At 40.7% G+C, this 13,132-nt stretch overlaps 1 protein-coding gene across 1 annotated transcript in view; it reads left to right on the plus strand.

The window, feature by feature from the left end:
• The window catches only part of DNAJC6 (DnaJ heat shock protein family (Hsp40) member C6), a 154,782-nt gene extending 141,713 nt beyond the window's left edge, over window positions 1-13,069 (plus strand). Inside the window, exons 16-19 of the mRNA XM_060005772.1 lie at window positions 4,472-4,735; window positions 6,857-6,999; window positions 8,994-9,170; window positions 10,686-13,069. Coding sequence (XP_059861755.1) covers window positions 4,472-4,735; window positions 6,857-6,999; window positions 8,994-9,170; window positions 10,686-10,787 — 686 coding nt within the window. The 3' untranslated portion in view covers window positions 10,788-13,069. The remainder of the gene's footprint in view (window positions 1-4,471; window positions 4,736-6,856; window positions 7,000-8,993; window positions 9,171-10,685) is intronic.
• Window positions 13,070-13,132: the final 63 nt, after the last annotated feature.

Raw genomic sequence — 13,132 nt, forward strand, 5'->3', positions numbered from 1 at the left:
TGACATCGATACTTGAAGGGTACAGGCCAGTTGAGAACGTCTCGATTTGTTAACTTTGATCACTTGGTTAAGGTGATGTCTGCCAGGTTTCTTCACCATAAAGTTACCATTTTTCCCTATAGTAATTAATGAGTAATCTGGGGAGATAATTTGAGACTGTTCTATTTGAGAATATCCTGTTCTCCATCTGACTTTTACCCAGGAGGTTTTGGAATGGGAAGCATTCATTTTAGCATTTTAGCATTCATTAGTGATTCTTGCCTAAAGCAGGCATTACCATGATATCTGCAGAATTGTGATTGTCTGATTCTGTCCTTCTTTCTATGTATATTAATTAGCATTTCACTCTAAGGCAGAATCTCCTCTCTCTCCATCCCCTCCCCCCTTCCTTTCTGGCTCCCTCCCTCTCTCACATCATAACAGACTAGTGGATTCTTTTTGGACTCAGTTGGTTATCATCTACTATTGTCATTATTTAATGTTTACATTGTCCCACATTTAGTTTGTGAAAGCTTCTTTGTTCTGGCTTCTATATGTTTTTCACTTGATTCCATCATTTTTGAGAACTTTCTTTCTTTATGGCAGAAGATGTTCTAGGCTTATCTTGAACTTTTTACACCCCAGTCCTGGAATCAGGCATTTCCAAGAATCCTCATTCCTTTTTGTGGGGAGTGGTATTTAGAAACCAGAATCTGTTCTAAGTATGTTTTTTGGTATGGGGGTGGGTGTCATTGCTCTGCCTTTCAGGAGATGGAGATAGGTGATGTGTGGATATAAATACATATATCAATATATAATTCCATCCACTACCACAGGGTTCTTCCTTACTTTCCCCTATTCCATATGTGTATCTTCCGTTTCCTTGGATCTCAGCATTCATAGACAACAAAAATAGTTTCAGAATAGCTGCGTCCGTATCACTGCAACAGCATACCTACTAGGAGGAGTTCAAGAGTTCTTTGTTGTTTTTAAAATGCAGTAATTCTTAAAAACTGCTGGGGAAACTAGTTTCCTAAATTTCCCCATTTTTCAACTCACATAGCTCAGGAAAGGTAAGTGACCTTCCTGAAGCTGCACAGTGAGCAGGTATATAAGCAAGCGCTACACATTAGAATTTTTGACTCTTAGGTAATTGCTTTAGAGTAAACATTAAACTTCCAAATTATATAGCTGCAATTTTTCAAAAAAGGTAGTATCCTTCTGAGAACGTTAGGTATTTTCACATTGAACAGTTCTGATACCAACACTGTAGTTCTTCCCATAGATATTCTGACTTAATTGGTTTGGCTGTGGCTTGGTTATAAACAGTTTTTAAAGCTCCCCAAGTGAGCCGAACGCACAGCCGAGTCTGACGACCACTGCTTTTGCTTTTAACGAGGATTGCAGTGGCCTCTGGGTTTAGCTACTGCTTTGTATTTCTGTCAGCTCTCCGCTTCGGTGGCGTTGAAAATTAGAATTGCTAACCATGGGTAGAAGATATTCCGGAAGGGTAGACATCAGAAAGTCCTACAATGTTGATGAACAGCTTGAGATCAGAGTCAGCGTCTGCCTGTTCACCACTGTATCTGCAGCCTGGCGTGGAGAAGATGCTCGATAGTGTTTTATAAAGGAACAAATAAATGACAGTGTGGTGGGAATATGGAAGTATTTTTTAAGTTCTTCAGGTCTTTCTGTGTTATTGAATTTTTAAATAATAAACATATATATATTCAGAAAGAAGATAGTAAGCATCCTTAAAATATAAAATGAACTCCCAGTGCAGAATGCAAACCCAGCCTAAGGTATATGTTGATGCACTGTTGGCAGAAGGGCCCAGGGGCTCACAAAGAGGGGCTTCGTGTTCTGAGTTAGACACTGACAGCGATGCCTACCTGCAGAATATAACCCTGTCATTACTTTTTCCTATTACCAAGTATTTATTGAGCCCTTATGGTGTCCTGGTGCATGCTGGGCATATGAAATTGCATTATTTTAAAATAACGTCTCTTATTCGCTTAACTCAGGGATTGTGAAGAACTTTCACGTAGCCATTGTGCCTTCATGATATACCTGTGACTTAGACATAGTTCTGATTTCACAGGTGACAAAATTGAGGTCAAGGAGATGAGTTTTTCACTGAACTGCAGAAGAGCAAGGATTCTCTGTAGATGTTTTTCAGCTATATTCCCAGTGCACAGTATCTGGTACTTAGTAATGCTCAACAGATACTGATGAATGACTCTATGAATGAATGAATGAATAAGTGCATGCAAGAATGAATGCACGAGTGAGCAACAGAGCAGAGACTCAAACTCAGAGTGACTCTGGGTCCGATGGTCATAACACAACATTCCTAGTAGGAAAGGAAAGAGGAGCCCAGATCAGAGCAGAGGAACAGTATCTATATAAAGAAGACACTGTAAGTAAGGGATGAGTTGTAGTGAAAGACTCAGAGATTTAGGGAGGGATTAGGGATTATGGCTGCAGGAAATGAACATAACATGTGGAGCTAGGAAGCCCATAGTCAAGTCCCAGCTCCATTAACTAGCTGTGTGATCATGAGCATATCAGTATACCTCCCTGAGCCTTGCTTTCCTCATCTTTAAAGTGGGGCCAGACTGTGGAAAACAGTCTGGACATTTCTCAAAAAACTGAAAATGGAACTACTATATGACCCAGCAATTCCACTCCTGGGTATATATCTGAAAAAAACAAAAACACTAATTTGAAAAGATACATGCACCCCAATGTTCATAGCAGCATTATTTACGATTGCCAAGATATGGAAGCAACCAAGGGTCCATCAACAGATGAATGGATAAAGAAGATGTGGCATATATATATATATCATGGAATACTACTCACCCATAAAAAAAGAACAAAATTTTGCCATTTGTAGCAACATGGATGGACTCGGAGGGCATTATGCTAAGCGAAATAAGTCAGACAGAGAAAGACAAATACTGTATGATATCACTTATACGTGGAACCTAAAAAATACAACGAACTAGTGAATATGACAGAAAAGAAGCAGATTCACAGATATAGAGAATAAACTAGGCATTGCCAGTGTTGTGGAGTAAGGGAAGGACAATATAGGGGTGAGGAAGTGGGAGGTACAAACTACTGGGTGTAAGACAGGCTCAAGGATATATTGTACAACACAGGGAATAGAGCCAATATTTTGTAATAACTAAATGGAAAGTAACCTTTAAAAATTGTATAAAAATTTAAAAAATTGGGCTTCCCTGGTGGCACAGTGGTTGAGAGTCCGCCTGCCGATGCAGGGGATGCGGGTTCGTGCCCCAGTCCGGGAAGATCCCACATGCCGCAGAGCGGCTGGGCCCATGAGCCATGGCCGCTGAGCCTGCGCGTCCGGAGCCTGTGCTCCGCAACGGGAGAGGCCACAACAGTGAGAGGCCCACGTACCACAAAAAAATAAATAAATAAATAAATAATTTTTAAATGGTAATTTTGATAAAGAAAGAAAAATAAATAAAGTGGGGCTAGTAATACTACCTACTTCTGAAGGGTGTTGTGTAGATTGAAGGCAGTAATATTTAGAAACATGTTTTATAATTTCTGAAGAGCTATACAAATGTTACTTTATTATCACTGTTGTTTTGGAATTGGTACCTGAAAGGGTCCCTGTAGATCACCATGTTTCAGCTTCTCATTTTACCTCTTTAAACATGAGCTACAACTGGTCTTCGTATTTTAGAAAAAGCCCAGCATATATGCAGTGAGTACTTAAAAGTTAGGAGTTACAGAATCAAGATTCTACTTAAATTCCCAGCACAAAGTAATAGTTCTTAAAGCTCGAATAAGATTCTTTGCCCTATTCAAGGCTGTCAGAGTGTTAGCTGTGTTTACTCTCCTGCACTGAAATGCAAGTAGTGTGAAATTGAAACCTATTTATGAAATTTCAAAACCTCTTGGTTTACTCATGGGCACTAACCATGCTTGTATTTATAACAGACCATGAATAATCCTGCTCATTGAAGTTTAAGCAGCACCTTCATGAGTGAATGTATTTTGTTTTATTCCCTGTTCTTGTCGTTTGATAGTTTTTACTCCAGTGAAGTAGAGTCTGCTGAGAGGATGGGACGGAGGGCTGGGATGGCGTAGTGGAAGAGCCAGGGCTCTTCTGGCTTGGAGTTAAAGACTTGGACTGAAGTCCCAGTTCTGCCACCTTCTGGCTGTGTGACTTTGAGAAAGTCACTTAACTACTCTGAGCTATAGTTTGTTCATCCAAAGAAAAAATGGGGCTATTAATACATACCTAAAAGTGTCATTGTGGGGATTAAAGGAAATATATGACTGCAATTTATTTAACTATTAGCAAGGCTAATTGTGCCACCAGTCAAGGGAAGTTCCACTGAAGTCACTGTAAACAGTAACTTGAGACACAGGAGTTAGAGGCTACTCAAAATAGCATTACCTTCTTTCTCGCTCTCTCCTTTTTTTGTTGTTTTTTTAATTTGTTCTGTAGGTGGTTCTTCATTTGCCAGCAAACCCTCCACACCAACTGGATTGGGTGGAGGATTTCCACCTCTCAGCTCGCCACAGAAAGCATCTCCCCAGCCTATGGGTGGAGGGTGGCAGCAGGGAAGTGGCTACAGCTGGCAGCAGACACAGTCTAAGCCACAGTCCAGCATGCCCCACTCCTCTCCCCAGAACCGACCCAACTACAACGTGAGCTTCTCATCTGTGCCTGGGGGCCAGAACGAACGTGGGAAAGGAGCAGCTAACTTGGGTAAGGATGACGGTATGGAGGCTGGCTGTAGGGTACCCAAATGTATGTATGTCTGAAGAAGGAGATAGAAAGCAATTCTGGTAGTTTCTGAGGCAGTCTTTGAATTGTAGAGACAGAGCACGATCCCTACACCAGGGTGGTGCCTGGAGCTCCAGGTTTCACCAGGCTCCTGACACAGATCGCTTTGTGAGTGCTGGCTCACCTGTCTGTCTCTCTCCACGCTGAGACCAATGCCTCATTGTCATTAGCACCTAGCAGAGCGCCTGGCATGTAGTAGGCACTAAATGGGTATTGAATGGATGTGAGTGGAGGCGTGGTTGCATCTTGAAGCTGTCATTCCTTTGGAAGAGAGGGTAGAAGAGGAAGGTTGGGAGCCTTTCAAGCACTGTGTTCACATTTGCTCTTGGACCCCATTTAGAGGGGTGGACGTATCTTGGACGTTTGGTCTTGATTATCCTCTGGTTGGGGGATGTTCCTGAGATCATTGGGTTTCCTGTGATGGTTTTTTCCTCTCTTCTGAGAAGAAAGTTACAAGAACACAAAATGGCCCAACAGCTAAGGCTGGAGGATACCCTGGATGGGATTCTTCCTTTTTCAAATGGGATTCTTGATAGCGAGTGAAAAATAATATATTTTGGATAGCAGGGATGGTTAAACTTGAGTTTGCTAAAAGGCCTGTTATGATATATTTTACATTTCAGTTGATTTGATTATACCTAAGAATGAAACGTTTAGGGACATGATAAGGAAACAGGCCTTCCTATGGAACATGGAAAATGAAATTCTACTTTTCCTGGTAGCTGTAGCTGACATTTATTGAGTGCTTATTATATGTCAGGTGCTATTCTATGCAGTTTTCGCATATTATTTAATATAATCTTCCCAAACCAACCCCATGTTGTAGGCAGAGGTCAATAATTTCCTAAGTCCGTACAGCTCGTAAGTGACACAGCCAAGATCTGAACCAGGACAGTGTGGCTCTAGAGCCCCTGCTCTTCACCGCCACACTCTACTGCATATGACACAGGTGACTTCTCACAATACTAACATGACAGGGACCCTCTTATTGGGAATACAACATCATGTTTGTTCTTCAGTTAGCAGTGGATATTCCTGGATAATTCCATAGAGTCACCTGGCTTCCCCTCCGTTCTTATTTTGAGTAGATGTGGGGTGAATGTCTTCAATCAGCAAATATTTATGGAGCGTCTTCAGTGTAGAAAACATTGGGGATACGCAGCGAACAAGACAGACAAAATCCCTAGTCTCAGAGCACTCACATTTTAGTGTGTGCGTATGACAGTGTACGTTCAGAATGCCTTACAGTATAGAGCTGGCAAGTGGGTTTCAATTCCAACACTAGCTTTGGTTGAAGGGCATGGACTGCATGTACTCCTGTGTTTTGATTCTGTTTTGTTTTAACAACAAACATTTAAACAGCCAGGCACTGTTCTAAGCACACCATGCCTGGTTGACAGATGAGGAAATTGAGGCATGGAGATGGCAAGGAACTTGCCCCAAGGTCACATCACTAATAAGGGCAGAGCTGGAATTCAAACCTGGAGAGTTTGTCTCCAGGGTCTTTGTTCTTTGCTGCTATGCTAGGCTGCTTTTCCAAACAGACTGATAAAGATTGTGAGGCTAAAACCAGACTTGGGAAAAAAGAGCACTGTGATGGACTAAAAGTGTCAGCTGAGTGTGGGCAGGAAAGCAGTGGCATGCATGGATTTCAAGTACCAAAACCCAGGTCTTGGTCCCATCACTGATACTAACTAGTTGTGTGACTGGGGTCTGGGGGGCGTGGGGGAGGGAGCAGGGGGTAGAATCATGAATATCCTCATCTATGAAGAGACGGAACACTGGATATGGAATTAGACTTAATCTAGCAATCCCTCCCCGAGTCCAAGCTTTGCCATGGACATGGTATATGATTCTGAATGATCTCTTAAGTTCTCCAGACTTTACTTTCCTCATCTGTAAAATGGACATGACAGGGTAATTGAGAGGATTAAGGGCTTAGTGCATGTGAAAGCACCTTGAAGACCAAGTGTTGTGATATAATGATATGATATTATGTTTCAGAGTAAAAACCATAATAATTTTTAAAATATTATGTTGCAGAAGGGAAACAAAAAGCAGCTGACTTTGAAGACCTACTCTCTGGTCAAGGTTTTAATGCTCACAAAGACAAAAAGGGCCCTCGAACAATAGCTGAGATGAGAAAGGAGGAAATGGCTAAGGAGATGGATCCTGAGAAATTAAAGGTAAGTGAGCCTCTGACCCAGGGTGATTATTATGTGTGTGGAGATGTCAGTGTGGGACTAACTTATAGAAGGTGCCGTGTTAGGTTTCTAGCATCCACTTTATTTCATTTGGTTCCTATAGCTGTGATTTGAGTACAACTGTGTCCTTTAATAGCAAAGTACTTTCAGGGAGTACTGTGTATGCTGTTTCGTTTCTTTAATAAAATGCACTTTATTCCATGGTATGGTAGTATAGATTTTCTTTGTTTACATTTTCAAATAAGCAGTGGCACTCTTTAGGAGGTGATCTTATTGTTCAGATGGCATTCCGATCTGTAGGTAAGTCATTATGATTTGGAGGTAAGAAGAATGCATTATTTATGTCCTCTATTTCTGCTTTGAGAGCTTTATATTAGACCAGATCAACTGAAGCCCTCAGGATCTCTTCTTTGCTGACAGAGAGGGAAATACTGATGTACCTGGAATTACTCACTCCTGTAATATTACATCTGGAGGTTTGGGAAGGTGGCAGGGAGGAAGGCTGAGGGAAGTGAGGTCCTTGGCTTCCCCACTGCTTCCCTCCACTTTTAACCAGAGCATTTCTGCTTTTATCTGTTTTTGATTCTTGGAAGTCTAGGTAAGATTCTATTTGGGGAAGGAGAATGTTTCCCTATTATCTTCTTTTCTTTTAAAGTTTGCAAACCAGTGAAGCCCTTATTTCATAGATAAGAAAACGGAGACATTACTTTATAGCTGAGGATGTTATCGTGGATGACGGTTAATTTGGGAACAAAAGGGTGGTTATATTGATGAATGGTGTGAGATAGTGAAAGAGTTTGTGAAGATCAAGATAAGTGGACTGCTCTTCACAGACAGAGAGGCTGAATTTCCACAAGACGAAATATACTGACCCTGTAGCAGCCTGGAAGATGAGGGTCTAATCTGTTACTCCAAAATCAGGAGTGGTACAGCTAGTCAATGTCACACATTTTGAAAAAGTATACTACTGTTCTTCGCCATAATTTCCCTACAGATATGAACGTTTGTTGAAGACGTACAGATACTATTTGGAGTACAATATAGGATCCTTTGTTTGTATTTGCTTTGCACTTCATACAACATCCAAAAGGTTTTATATTCCTTCCAAAAACCTTGTGCTCCATCTCAAGAACCTTTGTTCATTAGGTAAACTCTGACAGTTTTCTATAAAAGGAAGTCATTTATGTCTTTTAAACCATGCTTGGTTATTTAGTTGGTACGGGGTATTAAATCGTTTGGGAGAGTAGCCATCATTTACCTTGACTAAGCTTCTGTTATGTGCTAAATGCTGATGCATTGTTGCAGACCCTTCAATTTAATCATCTCATTTGTTCGAACTATGAAGATTCAAGCTATGAATGCTCGTAGTTGGAATGAATGACTAAATGTATTCATTTAACAACCCTTTTTGAGCTCTGTTCCATGCCAGGCATACTATTTGATTTCTGAGTTACAGTGATATGTTAAAAACACTACCTTTCCTCAAACAGGTCTGCCTAGTGGCAGGGAAAGACAAACACATGATTACAATAAAGTGTCACACATATTATGATAGAAGCATGTTTAAAAGTTAGCCCGGAGAAATTTGTTCTTTTATCCAAAGGATTTTTTTTTAGTGTCTCTGTGTCACTATACTAGATGGAGCAGATAGCAGGTACCCAGACAGACATGGTGTGGGCACTCATGGAGTTTATACTTTAGGAGTGAGTAATTAACTCAGGGGGGGCCAGAGAAGAAGGAAAGTATTCAAACTCTCAAAGGCAGAGCAGTATGAAATTCCTGAGCAGGCTCTTGAAGGATGATGAAGAGTTAACCAGAAAGATGAGGTCGGGGGTGGAGGAAGAAAAGCAGGTAGAGGGCAGGTTGGAGTATGCAGGTACTCGACGTTGCTGGAGCAGGAGGGGTTTCCAGAGTCACAGTGGAGACCCTCTGGACTCGAGAGCATTTGGATCTCTTAACTGCCCCTGTGTTTACAGATTCTGGAATGGATTGAAGGCAAAGAGAGAAATATCAGAGCCCTTCTGTCCACGATGCATACCATGCTGTGGGCTGGGGAGACTAAGTGGAAACCAGTTGGCATGGCAGACCTGGTCACACCAGAGCAGGTGAAGAAGGTGTACAGGAAGGCTGTGCTGGTGGTACATCCAGATAAAGTGAGTACAGCTTGCTCTCCGCCACCGCGTGTCTGGGCCTCCTGTCGTTCGTTTACAAGTGTGCGTCAAAGCATCATACTTTCAACTTGTTGCTTGGACCATTTATATAAAATAAATCCCATGGGCTCAAAAAAGGTATTTAAACAAATAGTTACGCTTTATGAAACAGAAGAAAAGGAATCAAATAATATATTACAAATAATGGAATAGGGGCCTTCCTTAGCTGTAAGGTTCACCACTGACTCATTTTCAGGGAACAGATACAAACTGTGTCTTGACTTACGGGTGGGCTAAGAGCTGGACAGGAAAATGTTCTCCTTTAGAGATATAGCAGGATATTTAGCCAGGATTATAGAGTGAAAAAAGCTTTAGAACGTAGTTGGCAAACTTGGTGAGAATTAACAAAATACTCAGAATGGAACTAAACGCTTCACTATATTGATTATGCCAGTTTATGTTTTCATTGAAGTACGTACACATGTACGTGCTGCACGTTGTCAGAAACTTCAGCTACGGGATGGCACAGTTGAGATCACCATGATATACAGAAACCTCCCTGACAGAATTGGGTCCCTTGCTGTCTTGTGGACTGAGGATACCAGTCCTATGATGTGAGGCTGTGACTGAAGTCCTGCTTGGGAACACGTACTTGAATTTGATATATTTGATTTTCATCTCTCCACACTTTTTGTGACTAATCTGGATAGTATTAAAGAAATAATGTGTTTCAGTGAATCAAAGAGAAAGGGAAACAGCCCAGAAAAATTCACAAACTATATGCCTTATGTTATGGGTCTCCAAGAACTTTTTTCAGAAATGGGAAAATGGGGACTTCCCTCATGGCACAGTGGTTAAGAATCCGCCTGCCAATGCAGGGGACACGGGTTTGATCCCTGGTCCGGGAAGATCCCACATGCCGTGGAGCAACTAAGCCCCTGAGCCACAACTACTGAGCCCCTGTGCCACAACTACTGAAGCCCGTGCACCTAGAACCCATGCTCCACAACCATAACAAGAGAAGCTACCGCAATGAGACGCCTGAGCACCGCAAGGAAGAGTAGCCTCCGTTCACCGCAACTAGAGAAAGCCCGCGCACAGCAGCAAAGACCCAGCACAGCCAAAAATAAATAAATAAATAAATTTATTTTTAAAAAAAAAGAAATGGGGAAATGTGTTTTTCAAAATATGGCTAATCAATTGGAGATAGACAGTCATGAACCTTTGTCATTTGATAGATAATTCTGGAAATGGAGATACATTTTGTGCTGCCCAGTAACTTCTCTGTTACCTACTCAGTGACTGACCACTACTACCAAAAGTGAATCCCTAGGGGGAGGGCTTCCTGGGGAGGTCATAGTAATTAGGGGCATGTAGATGGGGCTGTAAAAAGAGAAATGGCCTAATAGAAAAACATTTCAATTCCTTAGAGCCCACATATTAGCAGTGAAAAATTTAATAGAAATAAAACTTTGGTCTGTGGTATCTAATGTGTGGTTTTTTTTTTTTTTTCTATAGGCTACTGGGCAACCTTATGAACAATATGCAAAGATGATTTTCATGGAGCTCAATGATGCCTGGTCTGAATTTGAAAATCAAGGCCAAAAGCCCTTGTATTAATGTATGAGCTTTTCCATCTCTGCTGCAGACCTGTGCTAATGCTTAGTGTGTGTCACAGTTCTGAGGTTTTCACAGGTGAACCAAAAAACTCCAGCAACGTGTATCCAGTACTTAACTGTTAAGTTACTCGTAAATTAATTCCTCATTGATAAGGAATGTGGATGTTTGTTTTCTCCGATCCCCCCCATAAAAGGTCCAAAGCAGGAGAGGAACTTTTAGTCCGATAAGCTTGCAGAGTTTTACAGCATTCCAGCCTGCCCTTTGGGGAGCCTACTCAGCGTTTGGTGGGGGAATGGAAAATAGAGGCCACCAAAGGCATAGCACCCATCTCAATGTCTGAGGATAGGACGATGAGCAAAAGTTCTAATAATAAGGTTACATGGTGGACTTAAATGGTTTTCATATTTTCTTGGAAAGATATAGTTTGAGCAATGGCTTCACATAGACTCCAGGAACACAAGCACCAAGTATCTTTTTCAGTGGAAATTTACTATGGTCTCTAGCATAATACTGTATACTTCTTTTGGTCAAGAGGACTGACAGATGTAAAAGAACCTGAATTATGTGGGAAGTGATTATATTATAATCCAGTAATTCCTACCAACGCTTCCTGGCTAAGCTAAAATTTTGTGAAAATGCTGGCTAAAGAAAAATAGGGACTCTGAGAGTGTAGAAATCTGTATTCCTGGTCAGAAAGTTGGGCTGCTACCTTCTTTTCCCTTTAGAAAACTGGATGCTTGAACAAAAAGTCTTAATGCCATAACAACAACCTGATTGGAAGGAAACTTCTAATTTTGCCATTAGGCTTAATGCTTTTCCTTTTGCTTAGCAGAGAAAACGCTCTTTGCTGGGAGCAGGTTGTGAAGCAGTTTGGCGCATTCACAGTCGATCAGGAAGGATGTGTAGTATGGACCCCCTTGTCCTCCGGGTTTGTGAGTAGCTGTGGGAAGAGAATAGACGACAGCACTAACCACTAGTAACCAGACAGGGGCAGTTGCAGAGAGAGCCGAGCTCCCTTCAGACTGAGTCCGATGGCTTGTCAGGACTGGCTTTTTGAGGAACCAGGTTCCTTTTCCCACCTGAGGAAATTGGACCCCTTGGATTATTACAGTGGGGTTTATTGTTTGAAAAGTTGCCGGGGGTCCACAGGAACAACAGTCACACAGGGACATCTGTGAAAGTAAAGCAAGGCTGAAACCTTTGCAGACTTCAGACTGGTTGGATTTCAGTTCAGTGTTTTGGCTGTTTCTTATTTTAAGGGGCAAGCAGTTGTTATTGTCCTGTGACTTTAGTAGATCTCTTTGGGTGTGCACACACACAGTGTGCAGAAGACATATATGCAAAGCAGATGGCAAAAAAGATCTCCATTCTAGTCTTAAAAGGTTCGTGCTCAGTATGGTAGAAAGCTTTCAAAACTTGTTTTTAAAAGACAATCATTTTTTTGTTTCTATTTTCATTTTCTTGTGGCAGACTGTACCAGAAAAGCAGCATGTCAAAAATATTTTATGTTCTATATACAACTCTCTCGTTCTTTCTCTTCTCTCTTTCTCCTTTTCTTCCTTCCTTCCTCCCTCCCTCCCTTCCTTCCTTCCTTTCTTCCTTTCCTTTCTTTCTTTTTTTTGTTATAAAGATTCATTATTTATTTTACCTTTTGCTGACAATGTGAAACTCGCCTAAAATGTTCTTTTTAAATATACAGCTGTAAACTGTTCAAAGTAACCATAAAAACCTAGGTGTTATTTATTAACATAAAATAATGTTTGATGCGGTATGTGCTTGTCTTATTTAAAACTGGAATGTGAGACATGTTGCTGTGACTCTTTTTTCTCATTCACATTTGTAGATATTGTGTGAACTACAGTATATAATGATAATAATTAAAAGGATATTATGTGAATGTCACATACATTTTGAAATGATAGAACTATATTAGCTTTGTATCATGTTTGGATAATTCATCAATGTTCACAGTTTAAAACATCATTAAACATTATGTAATTAGCAATGAGAAAGAATCTTACCTAACTTAAATTTGGGATGTTCCCTATCTCTTTTCTGGATACATTATAATTCTGGACCCCTATTCATCTCAAAACTCTTAACATATGCAGACCAACAGGTTTTCGCATTCCTTTTAAATACCTGGTTGTGACAGAGCTCGTCGTTGATCAGATTCACTGTTTCGTTCATATTTATTGTAATATATTTTTTGTTTTGTAAATATGTTACACCAACAAAATGTGATTGGTCTAAAATATTTGTAATGTATATTAAAAGGCTCAAAAATATTTGTAGAAATGTAAGTTATTTTTGCACTCATGGGAATATGATGACAAGCTTGAATT

The sequence above is a fragment of the Delphinus delphis genome, chromosome 1, assembly GCF_949987515.2.
Source record: "Delphinus delphis chromosome 1, mDelDel1.2, whole genome shotgun sequence".
In the NCBI taxonomy this organism is placed as follows: domain Eukaryota; kingdom Metazoa; phylum Chordata; class Mammalia; order Artiodactyla; family Delphinidae; genus Delphinus; species Delphinus delphis.